At 41.0% G+C, this 21,995-nt stretch overlaps 3 protein-coding genes and 1 long non-coding RNA gene across 6 annotated transcripts; 3 read left to right on the top strand and 1 right to left on the bottom strand.

The window, feature by feature from the left end:
• Nucleotides 1-1,331: 1,331 nt before the first annotated feature.
• Nucleotides 1,332-9,051, bottom strand: LOC121880537. Of its 2 annotated transcripts, XR_006091578.1 has the most exons (4): nt 8,963-9,043; nt 8,396-8,535; nt 8,029-8,171; nt 1,332-2,342 (listed from the first exon to the last, which is right to left on the bottom strand). It is a non-coding gene; the product is annotated as an uncharacterized LOC121880537 (long non-coding RNA). The 2 variants fall into 2 exon arrangements; XR_006091579.1 differs by lacking the exon at nt 8,396-8,535 and having other exon boundaries at nt 1,333-2,342; nt 8,963-9,051.
• inf2 (inverted formin 2) lies at nt 3,189-9,435 on the top strand. The gene is made up of 5 exons (XM_042387810.1): nt 3,189-3,846; nt 7,001-7,411; nt 8,063-8,178; nt 8,413-8,572; nt 9,398-9,435. The coding sequence occupies exons 2-5, from the start codon at nt 7,015-7,017 to the stop codon at nt 9,433-9,435; spliced, it is 711 nt and encodes a 236-aa protein (XP_042243744.1). The 5' UTR covers nt 3,189-3,846; nt 7,001-7,014.
• LOC121880531 (inverted formin-2-like) lies at nt 9,287-17,127 on the top strand. Of its 2 annotated transcripts, none has more exons than XM_042387807.1 (19): nt 9,287-9,431; nt 9,726-9,867; nt 10,138-10,270; nt 10,524-11,141; nt 11,635-11,780; nt 11,899-11,960; nt 12,049-12,151; nt 12,273-12,358; nt 12,486-12,586; nt 12,707-12,777; nt 12,864-12,971; nt 13,069-13,139; nt 13,244-13,364; nt 13,471-13,635; nt 13,918-14,020; nt 14,131-14,283; nt 14,524-15,387; nt 15,682-15,735; nt 16,567-17,127. In XM_042387807.1, exons 2-18 carry the CDS (start codon nt 9,778-9,780, stop codon nt 15,732-15,734), a joined length of 3,048 nt encoding a protein of 1,015 aa, XP_042243741.1. In that variant the 5' UTR covers nt 9,287-9,431; nt 9,726-9,777; the 3' UTR covers nt 15,735; nt 16,567-17,127. The 2 variants fall into 2 exon arrangements, with proteins under 2 accessions (XP_042243741.1, XP_042243742.1); XM_042387808.1 differs by having other exon boundaries at nt 9,733-9,867.
• A 155-nt stretch (nt 17,128-17,282) lies between these two features.
• On the top strand, nt 17,283-21,713 carry adss1 (adenylosuccinate synthase 1). Its single transcript, XM_042387809.1, has 13 exons — nt 17,283-17,653; nt 18,570-18,672; nt 18,759-18,821; nt 18,910-18,960; nt 19,084-19,150; nt 19,319-19,426; nt 19,504-19,585; nt 19,675-19,801; nt 19,912-20,066; nt 20,658-20,782; nt 20,950-21,047; nt 21,171-21,320; nt 21,552-21,713. Exons 1-13 carry the CDS (start codon nt 17,465-17,467, stop codon nt 21,602-21,604), a joined length of 1,371 nt encoding a protein of 456 aa, XP_042243743.1. The 5' UTR covers nt 17,283-17,464; the 3' UTR covers nt 21,605-21,713.
• The last annotated feature ends 282 nt before the right edge of the window (nt 21,714-21,995 follow it).

Consider the following 21,995-nt stretch of genomic DNA (forward strand, 5'->3'; position numbering starts at 1 on the left):
ACATGTAGCAGATACCATCAGAGCCCAGTTGACCTTTACCACTTGCCCTGGTAATGTCCTTCCATAACTTTGCATTGCAAGTCTGTTTTCGAATCACTTGCTGAGAAGGTGGGATTCTCAATCTATATATCATCAGTCACTAACTGCTCTTTCTGGGGTCCTCCCTGAGGCAAAAGGTGTACCCAGACACAAATTAGATTTTATTGTTTTCCAGACCTTTATTGCAAGACGTCTGATATTGTTTCATTGGAAGAGTTCTGATCCTCCCTCTCACCCTTGCTGGATTCAAGATATATTGTATTTTAGAAAAGGTTAGGTTAGAAAAGATAAATTATCATCCGCAAGGAACAGCTGCTTAATTTGACCGCATTTGCCCCTCTTTCCTGGAACATGTTGAAGATCACTTCAGTCTTTAGTTTCTTTACCCCATGACCTCATCACTAAAATTTCTTTCTTCCTTTTTTATTGTTATTGTTTTTGTCCTTTTTTTCTTCCTCTTTTTTCACCATTTTTTGGGAGGGGGGCCTGGATAAAAAAAAGAAGGGGAAAAAATAAAAGTTAGTGGGGAAATTAAAGGTTATGAAAAAGCTAGATGTTATTTGTTATTTGCAAACTGAAATATTAAGATAATCTCAGGACGGATGTTCATCCAGAATGGCTGTGTTACTGCCTCATATAGAGAGTATGCTCAGCCCGTCATGTCACTTGTGATCTTTCTTTCCTTCCAGGACATTTAGTGCAGTATGTGGCAAATCCTATAATCACTGACCCAAGACACACCCTTATTGTTTACCATAGGTGAAAGGTTTTGCAGCAGCTTTTGAAGTTTTTTAAGGTTCAGGATCAGTTTCTGTCACCAGATACCTTAGTTTACACCTAAGTGTAAATTTACCTTACTTATTTATCCTATAAATGTTTCTTATAGTGACAGTCATTTGAACATAAAGTGTCCCAGTTGTCTTTTTTTAAATTCTCATGATCCTTTCATGATCCTGTTCAACTAGCTCAGCTAGATGGTTATGGATTATCATGATAACCTGATAATATTTGCTCAGTAGCTTTTGATGCTCAGTTTAAACAAAGCAGTCTCAGGTATAACCATTGTTTTCACTGTGACAGGCTGGAAATGCAGCTGTCCTGCATATACTCTGTTGTAACTCGAATTCATGCTGTTGATTTCTCAGTGGTCTCTCTGATAGCTGCCCCATTTCCTTCTAGATTAACAATACACTTTATGGTGATAACACTTTGGCTCAGGGGACCTAAAGAAGCACAATACAATTCCTGTATAGCCACCTTTCTCTGAGGCAGTGAAACTCTAGCAAGCTAAATAGCCCTAAGTCACAGGGGGAATGATATACAGTACCACAATTTTTCAACAAAATCCAGTCAAGATCCAAACAAAAGCCTCCGTCACTATGATTGGTTCTGATTCAAATACTAAATGAAAAAGTATTTTAACAATCCCTTTGTATTTTGCAGAACAACGCATGTACCAAACATACAACATGTTAAGACAAGCTCAGAAACGTTATATAATTAAAAGCCACAATAACCAAAAGGTTCACTGTTGCTTCATCCCAACTTGCTTATTTTCGCTGTCCTTAAGGAAAAATGCAAACACACTCAAGACAGTTATGAATTCCATTAACTTTGTATTCTTTAAGTGTTTTTATTTCCTGGAAAATTTTGTTAATTTAGGGACATTTTGACCGTAAATTCCAAGATCATTGAAAAAATGACTGAATTATCTTCATGTTCTGTTGGTACAGACTACAAGTTGTCTCATGCCTCTTTATCCCCCATTTTTTTAATCAGTAATGTAGTGCGTCAAATGTGCTTTGTGTACGATTTTAAATTCATTACCCCTGGAGCGATGTAAACAAATCATAGAGGAAAGATTACATCTAGGTGTCTGCGGGTTATTTCTGGATGCTGGGTTGTGATCTAAATCATTCAAAGGGCAAATTTGAATTTAGTAGATATGGAAGGAATGACAGTGTAGACCCATGCCCCTCCTAAGAGATAAAAGATAACATGAATACATGATAATAAAAAAAAATAAAATTGTTGGAGTATGTTCCAATGTCCCACAATCCTCTGCAGGGCAGTCAGACCCATACAAATGCTTTAGGGTTATAGGCATTGGGTCTTCAGCTATAGATAAAGCCACATTAACTCAGAACTATAATCTGAAACTGTGACTGGAATCTTGTGAGTCACTAATTGACATGAAGAATTTCCTTAAGCAGCGGCTGCCAGCCTGAGGTCTTGTCCAGCTGATGGGATGGGGAGTGTGGGAGGAGGCCCCAACCACTGGCTGCATTCAGCATCACAGCCAGCTGCAAGTCAGACAACGACAGTCACATCGAGACCGGAAATTAGGCAATTATGCCTTCAAAATAAAACATTGAGCATAGAAACCCCTTTCGGTATGAAAATTATTTGAATAAATCAGCTGATTTAGGTGCAGTGTGTAGAATTTAGTGTCATCTAGTGGAATGGACATGGCAGAAATTGAATATAATATTCATAAGTATGTTTTAATTTAAGTAAAATCACCTGCAAATAAGAATCGTTGTGTTTTCGTTACCTTTATAACCCTTTATAACTACATAGAGAGCGAGTCCTCTTCCAGGGAGCCATCTTCATGAATGAGTTAATAAATTTTAAAAAAGCATTGAAATGTAGCTTCTAGCTACAATTTAGCTTCATTGCTACAGTAGGTTTATAACTCTATTCCTTTGGTTTAAGGGCAGTATCACACCTACCTCGTTTGGTCCAGACTTTCCAACTTTTCAGTTTGATTCAAACCAAAATTACAGGTGTAAAACCTCCCCCGGACCACAGTCCAAACCAAACAGCCAAATCTTTGTCCAATCAAATGAGATGGTCCAGGTCTAGATCAAACTGAACCATGGTTTGGTTTGCTTCCAATGAGAAAACACTTTTTGGATAGTTCGGACTTTCGGACCAATTACAGAAAGTTCCAGCAGACTATTGTCTGTACCGGAGAAAGGAAAAACAATCTGCAGCAGCACCATACAGTCTATGATTGTAAGAGCTGAATACGGCTCCGCTGCTCAGCTTTGCAGCTAGTTTTTCCCAGTGGTCACACACGGTATTGCAGCGAAAAATCCCCCTGCGGCCCAAAACGCATTTTTCCTATAGACCACCATTGTAAAACTGTTGACAAGACACCTCAAACTGCAAACAAGGTCAATTATGACTATGAATTATGACGTGAATTTTTGATCCACGGAGGTTTTACATTTGTAAAACTTTACTCGACCCGAGAAAAGCGTTTTTAACATATATGACTTCATCACAATGCTGGCATATGCGCCAGCTGAGCAATTCTTATTGAACTGTATGGGCGCCATTTTTGGTCGGGTAACCAGCTCTTATAATACATGCATGGCTTACATAATTGCAATGTGAAACCAAAACTAACAGGATCAAATGTATACAATGTAACAAAAACACGAACTTTGTTAACCTTTAAGTTAACTTTTGTTTATTGCGCAACATCTTTTCCGCCAACATGAGTTTTATTATTGTGAAAGCTGTGAGCGGATGCTTTGGCTCAGTGTTGCTGCTGCCTTAACACTGTCTGTCTTTCATTAGTAAGTGAGTGAAAGCTCAGGGGCCGTAGCGTTTTGAAAGCGGTACCATACGCATACCATACAGGGTTTGACCTGCCACATAGTGCCGAATTTTTCATTGATTCATGTTCCATCTTTTTTGAGAAAGAAAACGTCGCCTGGATGACTGCTGAGTGCTCTCCCATCTAAAAAACACAAGAGGACGCGATTCTTCAAGTGAATTTTTATGGAATAAAACCAGGTAAGGTATCATACTCAGCCGGTAGGTGATCAATAACGGCGCAACAGTGCATTAAGATGTGACACATCCAATAGCGACAGTAATAAGCGTTGTCGTTGTGTTTTTTCTGATGTCCTCAAGCCACAGTAAAGGAGACGAGTCCCGTTATATCCTCTGGTACGTGGAAAAAATCGCAGCGCAAAGTAACGATGTAATGTCGCAATTTGATTCTTTTTAATCATAGTGGTGATGCAGATTGACAAAGTGGCAATTGTATTCTTGTGTCAGAGTCTTGTCGATGCATCCTGGAGGTGGTAATCGACTGTTCCCTCGAAATATTCTTGTCTTAGACAGTATGAAGGGAAAAAGGCTGTAATGGGAAAAATAAACAGTGTTCCCAAAACCCACTTTAACTGCGGTTTACAGTTATAAGGCTGCAATTGGATCATATGGGTTGTCACTTATGTTTGTTGTCACTGTGCAGATGTTGAATCAATCTGACAATAATGCTGAAGAAATCCCCAAATAGTCCTGGAACTAAACTTCTTCGGGAAATTAGAGTACATCGCAACTCCAAAATGTGCTTGTGTAGACTTTACAGGCATGTCGATCACTCCCTTAAATAGCAGAGAAGGGAGGAAGAGGAGGTTAGGATGGCATTTCAATGAGTCCCAGATGTTGTGATACTGTACAAGATTTTGAGGCTTTGATATAACTTGAATCCTGTCTTTTTAATAATATATAATTATTCAATCTCTACACAACATGATCCATGTTAACATATTTTTAAGGTGTATCAAGACAATTATCTTGTCAGTGCTCAAAAGGTACCATCTATTTTCACAGTTAGTATCCCTATCTTTTATTTCCTTGCTAAATCTGGCATTTCAGTGGAAGGAAAACAAATTGATTTGAAAAATGTTTAAACTGATCCATGAGATTGAATTCATACCTCCTAAATCTATAGTGAATTACTCAGGTATGATGATGATGATGATGAGAGGATTATGTGTTCTCCTGCACAAGCTTTGCATATGTTTCAGAGGAAGTAAATCAGTGGAGATGTTTCTGCGTATTCATAAGTGTTGATGCTGTACAGTACAGTGGGCTGCTGTGTGGGCGGCTGAACCAGAGGACAGATGAGTAGGCTTGTCCTGTGTGCAGTGAATCAGCTTGCTATTAGCGGTACATGTGGGTGCTCTGGCAGACAAGGTCGAAAAATTGAAAGTTGCTTAGACACCAGCGCACAGAAAAATATGCAAATGTTGTTTTTCCATTACAGTTAATCTTTGACTTTTGCTTGACATGTACAGCTGTTTGTATTTGTCAGAATATCCCTTTTCATGGGAATCAAATCAACATCCTTTGGAATGAAACTGAAATTTCAAAAGAGGAACATAAGCTGTCACAATAGCATGTTTATCTTGAGTTTCCTGTCCCGGGAAAGTCCTTTCCTTCCTCCCGAAAAGTTCCTGAGCACCCATGACACACACGCCATCTTCTTCGAAGTATTAGTCATAACTATGGCTTCCCTCTAAGTAGAATGAATTTAACAAAACTCTCAGTGCATTTTAATGAACACTAATAGCTTCACAAGTGCTCTGCGACTGTGAAAATTCTCCAGATTACAAGTATAAACTTGCAACATTTTGTTCCTTTCTCACACTGAACATGAAATTACAATGTAAGTCTGAGACAGAGTGTTGCAATGGTTGTTGGGCATAAGTCTTATTGGTCTGAAAGGGGGCAGGGAGCATTCCATCCATTTCGTGGCTAATGAACACTGCTCTTTTGAAGAGTATTGAGAAGGCCTATTGTAAAACAGCATTGTCTCTCTGCTTGCTGCCACGGTAACACTCTCACACTGGCAGCAGGACTCATGCTGCAGCTAGAGTCGACAAATGCCTCGCCAGAATGTGGCAGAAAAAAAGAACATCAGTTTACCTCGACTCTGCGGCGAGAATAGAAATCCATTTTATCAGATTTTTCACAAGTCATTACTTCTGTTCGCTGCAAATTGCCTTTTGAAAAGAGAGACATCCAAGAAATTTGCAAATGGATTTGTAGTGGTGTTTAGTTTACTGAGCTCTTAACATATATCTCCAAAAAGAAACAGTGTGAAAAAGCAAGAATCCTTAGTAGGGCTTTGTGTTGTCTACATATCAAGGACAAGGGAAATGCAATAGCTGTAATTATTATTAGGCTTGCTGAAGCCTGAGAGTGACCTTTTTGCCAAGCATTGTGTTTGTTCAGTCTCATCACTCAATGTCTCATCTGTGAATCTTATCCTTGCCAAGCGGGAAATCAACAACAAGAGATAGAAGAACCAAACGACTCACACTGTGTTCATTTATGTTGGGCCACCTAATATCACAAATCCAGTACAGAGGAAGTATTTTTAGACTTTTGTAGAAGGTTTTCCCCTTTTTTGGGCTGAACTCTTATCCTGTTGATTTTAGTAGAGTGTGGGAACGTGCTTATACTTGTGGTGGATGTTCCTTAGAAGCTGTGGGGGTGAGTCAGGTTGGTTAAAAGAAGGGACTGTGCTCTGGGGTAATGCCAGAAAAGGGTACTTGTCGGATCAATGTGTGCATTCATGTCAGTGTCAGATATGTTGGTATGATGTTTGTGAAGCGGTCTTCGTCCACAGTAGTTTCTATGTTGTAGTTTTCACAAGTGTTCCTTGTGAATGTGCATGTTATCGGTGATAGAATCCATGATGAACTTGAAAATGCATTTATTCATACTGTAAATTGCTATATGCACTGTCCAGACAGCGTTGAGCCTACCTTTGTGGAGTTTTGACGAGCTGACATTGACTCTCTTTCTTTTTCATGCAGGATTAAGTTGGAATGTTTGGCAGAGCTGGTGATGACTGGACTGCTGACATATCTTTTACTCGTCCGACAAAGTGCAGAGCTATCGTTTCCTATTCACTTTTCCTTTTCTGATAAGGCCTTGTTTTGGCCTGCTTCCTCTGCTCTGGATAGCCATGACGACTTTGTATAGTATAGTGGATGTAATCATTGCATATCTGTGCAAAACAGACACCATCTGCAGCCTGAAGCAAGCTGAATTTTGTCCTGAAAAATAATTGCTAAAAAAATGTCTCTTTTCATCTGCCCACACTAATACTGACACAACTGTGAACGCTTGTTCCTTCTCTCCTCCGCAGTCCTACCAGCAGTCATGTCAGGGAAGTCAGACGGGAAAAAGAAGTGGGCAGCGGTCCGGGGTCGCCTGGGCTCCTCGCAGGACTCCGATACTCAGCCGGAGGCCAACCTTGAGAGTGCTGACCCAGAGCTGTGCATCAGACTGCTGCAGGTTCCCACTGTGGTTAACTATTCTGGGCTGAAGCGTCGCCTGGAAGGCAGCGACCAGACATGGATGGTCCAGTTCCTGGAGCTGAGTGGGCTGGATCTCCTCCTGGAGGCATTGGACCGGCTCTCAGGGCGAGGGTGCTCTCGTATTGCCGATGCCCTTCTGCAGCTCACCTGTGTCAGCTGCGTCCGGGCAGTCATGAACTCCTCAGCAGGGATCCACTTCATTATAGACAATGAGGGATACATTCGGAAGCTCTCTCAAGGTTGACTATACAAGCTTCAAGCTTTTAATTTTGTGAAACATTGTCATCTACCACTTTCTCCATATAGTGTTTGTCTAATTATGTCTCAGATTAACCTCACACATGAAAAGAGTGGCCCAGATGCTTAAGAAAATATTTTAAGTATACTAATTTTAACATTAACTAATATAACTGCTATTTTGGTCAATACATTTGAATAAATCAGATATAAAAGAAAGCCATCCCATGTTTAAGGACACTAATTTCATATATAATGTAACATTTGTAATATATTATATCCGTCATAATTCACATGATTTAGTGGTTGTCTGTGACTCACTTTGCTGTGTTGAAATTTCCAACCATGTGTTCAGCTTCTCATACAGAGATGAATCATTAAGGCTTGCTTTGGGTCAACCATATAAATGTACTGTCATAATGTGTAGTACATATTGGATTTCAAACACAAACATCTTTATCTACAGTACAACGCCACATCTTTAGAGAGCAAAGTTCAAGTTGTGCTGCCTAAAAGGCAACGAAACAAATCATCCTGCTTGGATCTAGACACAAGAGGAAAGAGAGTAGAGAGAAAAGCTTCCTATAAGAGACATAATATGGAAATATGAGCGCTCTACCTGTATTGATGTGTGTGATCATGATGCTCCACAGCCTTGGACACTTCCAACACCATGGTGAAGAAGCAGGTGTTTGAGCTACTTGCAGCCCTCAGCATGTTTTCTTCAGATGGCCATCGCCTGGCTCTGGATGCCCTGGACCACTACAAGGCAAGTAGATGAACTCTTATAGTCTTTTTTTTTTGGAAAAGTTTAGTTGATTGATTAGATTAGATTAGTTGATTAGATTTTCCTCATATGATCCTACATCATCACCCTTAATAAAGCCCTTAACCTTAACAATGCCCTCTAGTGGAGTGTTGTGTGTACAAGTATTGCAGGGTAAAAGTCATCCTCAATGATAACTGAGTTAATTACTTGCACTGACTTTGATTTCTCCTTCAGGGCGTGAAGACACAGCAGTATCGCTTTAGTGTGATCATGAACGAGCTGCAGGCCACAGATAATGTCCCTTACATGGTCACACTCCTCAGTGTCATCAACGCACTCATTTTTGGGACAGATGACCTCAGGCAGAGAGATAAGATGAGAAAGGAGTTTATCGGTAGGTTCTCAGCTGCTATTCAACAATTAATTAGGAGTCTAGCTGGGACCACATCATGAGGAAGGTCACAAGGTGTTTCCCATCTGTGCTGAAAGTGAATACAATGGGGAGAACAGGCCATCAGTGGAGTTGTATTACAAATAACTCTGTCACTGGGTCTGTCCAAAAATAGGTCTAATGGCCTCCTTTTGACAAAACGCCTGAGAACAAAGCAAACCAAGTGTATAAAACATTGCCAATTCATGTATTTTACATCATAAGTAATGCATTTGACTGTCACATTTTATAGCTCTGGAAAATGTCATGACTACACTGATTACAGCACATTGACCTAATGAGATTTTGATGATATGTGGAAGACAAAATGGGCCAACTGAAACTGAAACTCACTCATCATCCATGGAGGCATTTTCCATGGTGTTCTAGGATGTACTGGACAAAATGACTTTTGATCTATTGTCTTAATGAGAGAAATCCACAGAGAAAGGAGCGACACAGATTTGAACACAATACTTTTTTTTTTCTATGTGGCACCAGTGTTCACCACTACCAAGCTGCCTAAAAGGCCGGTGCAATTTCATATTTGCAGCTATATAAACCCACCCTAAATTCATTCAAATGCCACCCACCACCTTCGACCAATCAGCAATTTGATTAGCCACTCCTCTTTTGTGATTACTCACCTGTGACTTCCTGCCAATTCCCAAACTAACTAACATATACCACTGTGATGACATGAGTGGCCCCTCTTAACATGTACTTTTCTTAAAAACTGATAATTGAGTGTTGTGATACCCAGGTCTGTGTTTTGTTGTTGTCTTCCAGGGCTTCAGTTACTTGATATTCTGCCAAAATTAAGGTGAGCCTTCTCTCTATTGTTCACATTTGATGTAGTCAGTCTCTTAAGTTCTGAAGCAGATTTTATACAATAAGATAAATCTGAATTGTAGAGATTTCAATTTAAAGTAAACAATCATTGCAAGTAAAATTAAGCTTTTAGGGGAAGACTTAATGTCATTTGTGTCCATTAATGACAGAATTATGCACAAAGGTCCTGGATAAAGCCTGTTTTTTAATTAAGATGGCATTAAAATGCAAAGAGACGTGAAGTGAACCTCTGCCTGTCAGTGATCTGTATGTGTGTGGTGTGCAGGGAGCAGGAGGATGAAGACTTGATTATTCAATGTGAAGCTTTTGAAGAGGCAATGGCTGAAGATGAGGAGGAGCTGCTGCGAGTGTACGGTGGCATTGATATGAGTAATCACCTGGAGGTCTTCACTACACTCTTCAACAAGGTGAGAGCCGACTGTCTGACTGCTTTTTTATCAACTACCACTATGTAGATGCCTTTTAAGAACTAAGACGGTTCTGTAAACTGAATACTGGATGAATGAAAATTTAGTTGCAATTGTGCACAATAAAAAGTAAATACCTCATTATCTTTCTGGTTTAATACAGCTTTGTGCATTAACTTTTTGATGTGCTGGCACAAGTTATTATTATACTTAGGTATGTAAACATGACGTTCCTTCTTAACTTGTGCATATGCATGTGTTTGTGTGCAGGTGAGCAGCTCTCCAGCCTCTCTCCAGCTGCTCTCCATCCTGCAGACATTGTTGGTTCTGGGGCCAGGCCGCTCGGATATCTGGCTGGCTCTGGAGTCCATCACTAACAGAGCAATACTGTTGGCCCAGGATTGTGAGTCAGCACTGCAACAATATATTCACTTTAGGTTAACACTCTGTAGAGCCAAATGGCTAGCTAATGGTCTCCTCAGTGATTAATGTGTGAAGCGGGAGTGATTATCCAGTTAAATAGATCATAGTGTAGAAACAGAGGCTGCTGTGGATCACTAACGACAGAATGGCTGAAAGCTTTTGTTTTAGTGAATTCAATTCAAATTCAATTCAAATGGGGTTTATCAGTTTGTTTGTTTGGATTTGTGCTCCAGCTCAGATGGAGTCCTGTGAGAAGATCATGCAGCGTCTGATGTTCTCCAAAGGCAAGAGCTGTGAAGGTCGTGATGAAGTGGACACACAGCTGGTCAGAGCGGACAAGGCTGTGCAGACTGATGTGGATCATCAGGACAAAGAGAAGCCACTCAAAAGCACAACGTCCTCTCAGATGCCACTGTGTGCCTCTCCTCCTCCTCCACCTCCACCTCCACCTGCTCCTCCTCTACCCCCAAGTATGACTGGGCTCCAACTCCAAGGTGCTAACCAGTGCCCACCTCCACCTCCACCACCTCCTCCTCCACCGCTACCTGGAGGATTCGGTGGACCTCCACCGCCTCCTCCCTTGCCTGGAATGCCTCCGCCACCGCCACCACCACTGCCCTGCGGTCCAGGCATGCCTCCGCCGCCACCTCCGCCACCCTTGCCAGGGATGGGAGGCGGACCACCACCACCACCTCCCTTACCTGGCATGCCGCCTCCGCCGCCTCCTCCTGCAGGCATGATAGTGGCTCAGAGCAGCCACACCCTGGGGTGTGGTGCTCCCACAAAGGCAAACCGATACCCCACTTTGAGGATGAAAAAGCTCAACTGGCAGAAACTCCGTGCTGTAACTGGTGAGTGGGGAAAGCTTTCTTCTGAAGGCTCCAATTATTTCAGCTCCAATCTGTCATTTATTTTGTGAAGGCAGCAAACTTTGAATCTAATTTCAAGAGTTTCAAAGCCAACTTTGATATATTCTATGACTTAAAAGTAAAATCTTTTTTAAGAATGTTTTGCCTCCATCTATATTAACCCTTTCAGGCCATTTTGTATGATTTCAAATAGGAGAGAGCTTAGGGAAATACAAATTAAGACATTGATGGAAGGCACCTGGGTAGAAAATGGCTTATAGGGATGGAAAGTTGATAGGAAGAGCACTCATACTGAAAATGAAACAGAACGCTATTCCAAAATTGGGTGTTAACCAGTGTGGGATTCCCCCATGTTCAGAGAGGAAAGAACCTCACTTTGAAGTGATTTTTTTTTTTCAGCCAGGATTTTTTTTGATGATGCAAAATGGTGCCGCACGAGCTCATGACAGGTTACTCTCTCCCCGTGCACGCACAGATGGTCACTCCATGTGGGCGTCGGTTCAGAAAGAGCCTCCTACTCTGGAGCCGGACTACAGCAGTATTGAGCAGCTGTTCTGTCTCCCAGTGACCGAGCACAAAGACAAGGGGGCAGCTGCTCCTGTCAAGAAGGAGCCTAAAGAGGTGTGCTTGGTCAACACTCGACACAGCTCCTCAGAGCTGTAGCACTGAAAACAAACACACCTGATTATCAAAGCTGAATTATCAACACGCCTCTAAATGTTCTCTTTTTGCTCTACAGATTTCATTCATTGATCCAAAGAAAAACTTGAATTTGAACATATTTCTAAAGCAGTTCAAATGGTAAGATATTACACATTGTTTTGATGTTTTTTTTAATATATATTTTAGTCCGTTTTCCAGCTTAATATTTTTCATTTTCTCTGTCCAGCACAAATGAGGACTTTGTAGCCATGATTCAGAATGGGGATCGAACTAGGTTTGATGTAGAGGTGTTAAAACAGCTTCTAAAGCTCCTACCAGAGAAGCATGAGGTTTGTACTATCAGCACTTTTGCATCTTTTTCTATAGAGGTTTATGCGCGCTTATCTATTATTTAATGCCACTTTAAAATAACATTGCATATCTGAGTCACAGTGTTGTGTCTTCATTTAGATTGAAAATTTGAAATCCTTCCAAGGAGAAAAAGAGAAGTTGGCGAATGTGGATCGCTTCTACACCTCTCTCATCGCTGTGCCATGGTAATTTTCTTCTTGAATTCTGGTTTAACTATTAATTATGTACATGTTGCATGCTTTTTTGTTCCCAATTTAATGTATATTGCAATACTTGGCTCCTTATTTATTCTGCTTTCTTGCTTGTCTCCAGCTATCAGTTAAGGATTGAGTGCATGTTGTTGTGTGAGGAGACTGCATCAGTGTTGGAAATGCTCAAACCCAAAGTCAAGCTGGTAGAGGAGGCCTGCCAGTGTAAGTAAACTCTATGCCTTCAGCTTTGTTTGCTGAAATATCAAATTGGTCTGATCGTAGCTGCTGTCCAATTCAAGCTAATTTTCCAATAAAACTGACAAGCTGTAACAACTTTTTCAGCTCTCAGGGTGAGCACACTCATGCCCAGTTTCTGCAGGCTCATACTTGACGTGGGAAATTTTCTCAACTATGTAAGAACTTGCACCGTCTCATTTATATTTCACTTGAACTGACATTTAAAGGGAACCTGCATTTTTAATGATCGGTCTACTTCCAGGGAAGTCACACAGGGAACGCCGAGGGGTTCAAGATCAGCTCTCTGCTCAAGCTTACAGAGACCAAAGCCAACAAGACCCGCATTACACTGCTTCATCACATCCTGGAGGTACACAGACTGGCTCACAGCTGCCATAACTTTTTTTTTTTCCCTCCCTCAGTCATGAACCTTTTTAATTACCCACTGTGTGGCTTGTTTTGCAAAGGAAGCAGAGGCAAACCACCCGGAGTTGTTGGCACTGCCAGATGATATAGAGATCTGTGAAAAAGCAGCAGGGTACAGCAACCTTTCACATCTGCTCTTGCTCATGCTCTTCCTTTTTTATACAATTCTCAGTGGATCTGTAACACACACATAAAGGTTTTCCGCTTTGTCCTTAGAGTGAATCTGGACTCTGTTCAGTCAGAAGCCAGTGCCTTACTAAAACGGCTGAATGAGACGGCCAAGAAGGTCTCCAACTCTGTGGAAGAGGTGAAGGAGCAATATGCAAAAGTGCTCGAGGTAAGATGATGATCTCTGCTTTGCTTCCAATTTTAAAAATGGATGACTAAAAACTGTGTTCGAATCTGGATCCATCCACCAAATGCCTTGCGTTTCTCTGCTGCAGGAAAGTCTGGAGGCATGTCGAGCTTTAAATGAAAGGTTCACTGACATTGACAAGCAGAGGAGTGAACTGGCTGTCTACCTATGTGAAGATGCTAATAAGCTTTCGCTTGAGGAACTCTTCGGAACCATCAAGACTTTCCGAGGATTTTTCATCAAGGCACTGAAGGTCAGGGAGGATACTTTATTGATTTTAGTCATTGTATGGTTATCCCTATGATCATCCACTATTCATCACAGATATATTTGATGAAAGCTGAGAATGATTATTGTAGCTTTTTATACACTGTAGGTGTAGTTTTAAAACCTGCTGTGCTGTTAGACTGTGGGTGCTTGCATATACTTTGAAAAACTCAGATGTTAAGATTTCTCTGCCCAAATGATACAAAGACAAATTGCTATGTACGTCTTGTGCTTGGCAGTGAGTGACACCCTTCTTTCACAATAACAGGAAAACAAAACCAGAAAAGAGCAGGCAGCCAAGGCTGAAAAGAGAAAGAAGCAGCTGGCAGAGGAAGAGTCCAAGAGACAGAAGGGAGAGAATGGAAAAATAAGTGAGTTGTGATGGTACCCCTTTCTTTCATTGTGCTGGAAATCCCTAACCATGATGTGATTTTTGAATAGACTGTGTTGTCAGCTGTTCTTTTTACCCTTCTATCACCAGTCAAGAAAGGCTTTGTGCCACAGAGCGACGGCTGCATCATCGACCATCTCCTGGCGGATATCAGGAAAGGTTTCAGCCTAAGAAAGACCAGGCCAAGGTGCGATTCGGAAAGCCTCCCTTCAGGTGAAATGCGTAGGGATACCTGCCCACCTGGTAAGGACAAGAGACTGTGGCCTCCATCCGCAGTTCCTAGCTCCGCTCCTAAGCCATTTCACTGCCAGCCACAGCTTTGCTGCTTTCTCTAGGCTCTTTTTTTTAATTTGTGCTTTAACACCACTCCCATCTCACTAAGCTACATTAGCCTTGGTTTACATGCATTTTTGCTCACTCTGAAATTTCACACCATTTCAAAGATAATTGTCTTAACCGATACTACCTACTTCTCCCCCTCAGGATCAAGTGTGAAGCCTGCAGGCGAAGAAGCCGCAGAAATAGCCACCATTTCCGCTCCCACCAAATCTCAGACAGGGGGTCACCAAGTCAGCACAGGCGAGGTGAACGGCCTCATCAGCCCAACAGAAGAGACTCCGTCAGCACCTCAGAGTGCGGCGCAAGGACAAGCTGTTCCCGCAAACACACCCCCAGGAGAACCAGCCACAACAACTGTGGCACCCCTGGAAAGACCTGCATCACTGCAGGAGGAGCAACACCCAAAGAAACCTGCAGTATCGTCCCCAGATATGACGCATTCTAACCCTCAGGCAGAAGGGGAACATCAACCATGTCTCCCCACAAATGGTTTTTCAGTAGATTCAACTGAGACCAGCATCCTGAGCCCATCCTCCCTCTCAGATTCTGACCTGCTCGAGGCCGTGTTGAATGGCACTTCCAGCCTAGTACCTGAGAAGTTGATTCCTGAGGAGCCAGTAGACGTTAGTGTGAATGTTGAGCTCAAGGAAAGCCCTGTTCCTGATATAGACATTAATGTTACAGAGAGTAGTGAAAGCAATATAATGGGAGGTGGGAAAGGTGAAACTACTAATAAAATAAGCCATTCAAAAGAGACTGTAGGTCTAGACGTGCGAGAATGCGTTATTGCAAAAACGTCCGACCAAGATGAGGTTGTGAGTTGCAAACAGTCGGACCCTAAAAGCAATGAGAAAACACTCAGTGAGGGCATCCAGGCATGTGACGTCCCAGATGGACTGGAGTCAGAAGATCTGCCATCAGTGTCTGAAGCAGATCCTCCATCCCTTAAACCCGAACCAAAGAAACAGCAGAGCCTCTTTAAACGAAGCAAAAGGAAGAGTAACCAAGGTAACCTATACATTAACTTAAATAAAGATTGTGTTTGGAATGCTAGTCTCTTGACGTGTTTTAAAGGGAAATCCTTGTTGTTTTTGTTTTTATTGCATTTTACATTTTATATTTTATGTATGGGTTATTTTAGCTTATGTTCATGAGTATTTTGCATGATAACATGCATTTTTATTAAAGACTATGGATGCAGTGTGCAGCAATTGGTGTTCAGATTTGATGTTGAATGGACTGAAATCTATGGCCGGTTCATTTGAATCCTCTGTTTTCCGTTCTGACTCTCTAAAACACAAGGTAACAGTGGAAAAGGACACACTAAACATAAAAAAGGCTGTGTGTTGCAGTGAGGTAGGTCAATCGATGGGATGGCAAACTGTAAGCAGGAATGTCATCCTACTGAACTCAATCACCATCAAAGCTTTGTTCCAAATAACACGTCATTTGTCGGTCTAACTGGAATCTGGGTTTCATTTGTCTGTGTTGTCCAGCTTTTAACACTTTCTATCTCTTTAACAATTTTCCAATCCAATGGTGTCAGGCCAAAATCTTAACAGCATTTGACCTATTGCATATTTGTCTTGAGGTGATTCTAATGTCCATCAAACCTGAGGTAAACTAATCCTAAATAACTTATGTACAACAATTAATTCTCTCTAATTTAATAAGTGTGTAAGAAATCTAACACCACAGTTTTCTGATCTCAAACAGCCTTGCAGTTTGTGAAGTCATCATGACGTCATCGTGGACTGAGTTATTTCATGAAAGCTGTCACTTTTGTGTCTCTCTCTCCATATTTTCTTGTCCATTCCCCAGATCTGCAACTGGGGCTGTTATTGTTGTTTGTTGTTTTTTAATCTACTAATAATACAGTCTATGTGTGCTTCCTGTAAACTGTGCTTTGTTAATCTGACTTGGATGAAAGATACTGTACATGATGTAAATGCATTAAAAATGTCTTTACGACTAAAAAATAATGAACATTTTAAAGCAGATGTAGTCATGTTTTCAAAACAAAACTGTCTCAGTGCTAAGCAAGTACGTGAGTAAATGACTTTACCAAGTGCTTTTGAGCTATTTTTTTTAATTCTGCTGTAAATATAATTACTTTAAAATGTATTAAAGTATTTTATTTAGATATATTTTGATTCCATTTATTCACTTTAGTCTTTGTTTCCCTAGGTGACTCCAGAAAAAGGAAATCAAGAGGAAAAAGAAAATGTTAATTTCACGGGAGTTGTGAACTGGAAGGACTACAGTATATTTTGTGAGACCACATGAACATTGACTCCTTCAGGAAGACGCAGAAGTCTTCCTTTTGCAATGATTTGTTTTTCTAGAAGAAGAGTAAACGCATCTAAGGCTGGCTGGGATCTTCACAGCATGGATGTAAACATGTCACTTTATGTAAATGAATTGTAGTTTGTGTAAGGTCTATATGAGTGGTTTTGATTCTGAACTATTCAAAAAAAAAAAAAAGTTGAATAGACCTTTGCTTTGTATAATTGTTGTAATATGCAGTGAATGTGTTTTGCTATTTATCTTGCAGCACCTATAGAAAGAAGAGATGCAGTGTTTGCAAAAAAATAATTTAATTTCACTTATCAAAACAAAACTGCTTGGATCTTATGTCTTAATTTCTTTATGTAATATTCAAATGATCTCTAACGGGAAATATAATGACAATGTATACTGGATTGTATCTTTTAATGTTAAATATATTTTAATAAACGTAAATTTACATCAAGTGTCTTATTTTAACCAATGCACGCAGATGGGTGGCAGTAATGAGGCGAACAAAATCAGTTCGGAAAGCCCTAGACGCAGGCTACATATAATAAATATTAAAACGGGATTTTAAAGGGTGATTTAAAATAAATGATACAACTTCAGTGTTTGTTGTATTAAAGCTATTTTCTCAGTGCTTTAATTGCCTTGGAAACAACACGCCTGAACACAGCTACGTACTTCTGTGCGTGTGTCTCTGACATCATCGGCTATGGAGTTACAGATATGGCAATGCCACTCTTGGAGAGGGTTTAGTCTTTCTTGAGACGGACAGCCTAAAGCCACCACCATCATGTCGGTCACCTGGTCGGCTAAAGACCACAAAAACACGAATCAGCCCGCCGCGACCGGACTGAAGCGAGCGCGCAACGACGTGGGGAACAAAGTGACGGTGGTGCTTGGTGCGCAATGGGGCGATGAGGGCAAAGGAAAAGTCGTCGATTTACTGGCGACTGAAGCCGACGTTGTGTGCAGATGTCAGGTAAATGTATGGATTCGTGATTTAAGAGAAGCATTCACGGACGTGTGCTCGTGTTATCCATTTTCTGTATGATGCGTAATGTCTAAAGAGAATCAGCATTTACCGACGGCAACAGGTGCACCGAGTGAAAACACTTGTTTTACCTCTGTGATTTGTGAAATATTGAACAGCATGCTGTATTTATTATCTGCAGACCTCTTTGACTGTTATAAGAAATCATATACTGTAGTGTGTACTTTAGTTTTGTGATTGTGCACTAAATAATTTAAGTTATGTAAAATGGGGAGCCCAAAAACATTTTGCATATCCAGAATGCCAATCTCATCATTTATCGTGAGCAAGTGCGATTTATAAGCCTGAATTATCTGTTGATTCTTGTACCTACTATTAAAACAGGTGTAAATCTCTGACTGAATTTTGCAACTGATCATACAGATTATAGAAGCAAAGCATGACTCTGAGGTGCATTAAATTCATAATAAAAACAACTCCAGACAAGACAAGACACATAATACTGGTCAGAAATCGGACGTCACTCCGGGACTTTGACACAGTGAAACCTGCCAACAGTTGCTGTGTTGTACTTTCTCCCCTGACAGGACTAGCACCCTGTGTTCTGGAGGCTTGAGAGCCCCGCCCACTCGGCTAGAGAGAGGTCACATTCTCAGGGTGGCTTGATATGTGAGAAGGCCAGGTCTTAGCCAGGGGGGAACAGAGTAGAGGATCCACCAGCACCAGCCAAGTCTGTTAAAATAGGTGCTGGAAAAGCTGTGTGAATTGGAAAGAGGATTGCTTGTCACCGCCTCACAGAAATAAGAGGAGAAATATGCATGTGGCTTCATCTCCTGTGGCGCCCTTGGGAGTTAACGTCATACTGTATTTGTTCAACATTTAAACTATACACTTTGATTTACAGGGGGGAAACAATGCAGGACACACAGTGGTAGTAGATGGCAAGGAGTACGACTTCCACCTCCTCCCCAGTGGAATCATCAACCCCAAAAGCACATCACTCATCGGTAAAAAAATGAGAAGCATCTGTAGTGTTAAAGAAAATGAGTCTACCATCAACTCTTACTAACATCTCCTCCTTTCACTCTTGTAGGTAACGGTGTGGTCGTACATTTACCTGGCTTGTTTGAGGAGGGTGATAAAAATGAGAAGAAAGGTATTTTGAGTAAAAAATACACTTAAACACATATGACATTGGTGTTAAAGATTGGTGTAAACTCATGTTGTTTGCATTCTTCGGTCAGGTCTGAAAGGCTGGGAGAAGAGACTAATTGTCTCAGACAGAGCGCACATCGGTACGTACAGTTGTGTAGTTAGTTATTTATGGAGGTTTACTTCATTAAAATATGAAAAGCCTGCATAAATCATCATTTTCTAAGAGTCTGTGAAAGTTATGTTTTGTTCATGTCTCTCCACAGTGTTTGATTTCCACCAGGTTGTCGATGGCTTACAGGAAACTGAAAGACAGGCACAAGAGGGAAAGAAGTAAGTATGGGGATGGCGATGAGGGCAGGAGAAGGTCCAGACCTTCCAAAATTTTGCCAAAAGCTACGAAATACACCAATGTGTTTTTACAATGAATACAAATCTATGATAACCAAAATGTATGATAACTCCAAATGTGTTTTCAAATCACTTGTTTTATTATGACAGCATTGGAACAACCAAGAAGGGCGTCGGACCTGCATACTCCAGCAAAGCATCTCGCACTGGCCTACGTGTTTGTGACCTCCTGGGTGACTTTAAGGACTTCTCTACCAAGTAGGGAAACAACCTCTGACTAATTCGGCCCCAGCAGTGTGACGTGATTCATGAGTTTTCTTTTTGGATCCTTTCAGATTCAAGAACCTTGTCCATCAGTTTCAGTCCATGTATCCATCCTTGACAGTTGACGTTGAGGACCAACTGAAAAAACTCAAGGTAGACACTGATGAAAGGGATTGTTAAAAGGTGATTTATTGCCACTGCTCCGACAGGAAAACATATTTCTGTTTCCTTGTTTCGTGCAGGAATATGCTGAGAGATTGCGGCCGATGGTTAGAGATGGGGTCTATTACATGTATGAAGCTCTTCATGGATCCGCAAAGAAAATTCTGGTTGAAGGGGCCAATGCTGCTCTCCTCGACATCGACTTTGGTAGGATTATCAGCGGATTATGAGATGGATTTAGTTTGACATGTATATGTGATATTTTGGATTTGCAAAGTAGTTCAAGCTATTGTAACGAGCTAAATTCTTCTCTTTAGGCACATATCCTTTTGTGACATCATCAAACTGCACCGTGGGAGGGGCATGCACTGGTCTTGGCATCCCTCCGCTGAATATTGGTGATGTGTTTGGTGTAGCAAAGGCCTACACCACCAGGGTGGGAATTGGAGCCTTCCCCACAGAACAACTCAATGTAAGATCTTGGTATCACATCACTTAAGTAAATCAACAATAGTGTTTGGGATGTGTAAACTAGATGTTCTCACGTGTCTTCCTCGCCTGCCGTGTCTTATTGTATGAGGAAGAAACACATGACATGTTATGTAACACACAGATACTGAGCTTGACATGTATATTTTATTCCTGGTCATGTGGCTGACACACAGGCAGAGGGGCTGGCGGAGGAGGAGGAGGAGAGGGGGCGTTTGCTGACTGAGTGCAGCTGTCAAATTTTGCGAGAGACGGGTCAAACACTCTTTACCTCTTATGCAGGTCACATGTTCACAGGGATAAATTTAGGGCCAGAGTGTGGGTTCAGGATATATTTACTGTGTGAGCCGGGGTTATGTTACTTGTCACGAGAACTGACCATAGTGATGTAAGTTAAGATGTTCAAACTTTGTCCCCCAACCCCTGTGATGTTTTATTGTACTCTGCTGTGTATATTAATAATGCACTAGTATCATATTTTGAAGTTTTTTTATAGGCTTGTTTAATGTCTGATATAATTTGAGTCCATGAGCACCAAGGTAACAGGTAAGCTTTGTTTTCCTTTTGTTTGTAGGCAGTAGGTGAACTGCTGCAGACGAGGGGTCATGAGGTGGGTGTAACCACAGGAAGGAAGCGGCGTTGCGGGTGGTTGGATCTTGTTATTGTGAGATACGCTCACATGATCAATGGCTTCACCGCGTGAGTGTCTAGAACAGTTAAACCAAATGAAATCAACAGGTGTATTATGGTTATTATGTTTGAATATTGAAGCATTTTTCTGCACCATCACAGAGTAAACTATATGATGAGAATGATAGTCAGCACATGTTAAGCAGTTCTCCTATAACATGTTACCTTTCCGACAGCATTGCTCTGACAAAACTTGACATTCTGGATGTGCTGGATGAAATTAAAGTTGGAGTCGCATACAAACTCAATGGAAAAAGAATTCCCCATTTCCCAGGTAACTAGCAATAGGTAAAATATAACTCACAAGCCCGTCTGCCTAGTTGGATCGCAGATAACGTAGATGTATGTGGGGATGGCATTCAAGACCCAATATTGAAATATTTTCTTTTACTCATAGCCAACATGGACGTTTTGCAGAAAGTGGAGGTTGAGTATGAGACCTTCCCTGGTTGGAAGACGGACACATCTGCTGCCAGGAAGTGGAACGACCTCCCAGCCAAGGCACAAAACTACATCCGCTTCATTGAGAACCACATTGGAGTTCCCAGTAGGTTTGACACAATACAACAAGCACGCACATGTTTACCTTGCACAACACACAAACATAATATGCAAGAATGGAGAAAACAATTGTCAGCGATTCCCAAACTAGAATGAACATTTCCATTAGATGGCACTGTTTCCTTTCTCAGAATCTTTGGATGGTTATTATGACTTTTACAGTGGGTTAATGGCAAAGTTTTTAACTTTTCTAATGTCTTTCTCTTTGTCTTTTTAGTCAAGTGGGTCGGCGTTGGAAAGTCCAGAGAGTGCATGATCCAGATGTTCTAGAGGGAAAACTTTACCTCCACACTGATGGAAGCACAGATGATGTGGCATATTCTCATCACCTAAAATGACCATCAGTTAATAAACAATACAACTATGTAACTTCTTAGCAGTGGTGGCTAAGACTTTGGGTGTTCTTCTTTTTTTTTTTTTTTTGCAATTAAATGTTTCTGTTCTTTGGTTAAATTATAAGGTTTGATTTTAAGCTGTAAATCTGTTAATTAAACCAGCACAAATGTTTACAAATAAAAAAGAATAGATTCATAATGGTCATAGATCATCCATCATATTGTTTTGATTTGTAAAGCCAAACTTGACTGTATGCAACTGAACATGATCAACTGATAATACTTCACATGAAACCATAAAGCCTCGTTAGAGAGATGTGTAATGA

The sequence above is a fragment of the Thunnus maccoyii genome, chromosome 16 (genome assembly GCF_910596095.1).
Source record: "Thunnus maccoyii chromosome 16, fThuMac1.1, whole genome shotgun sequence".
Lineage (NCBI taxonomy): Eukaryota > Metazoa > Chordata > Actinopteri > Scombriformes > Scombridae > Thunnus > Thunnus maccoyii.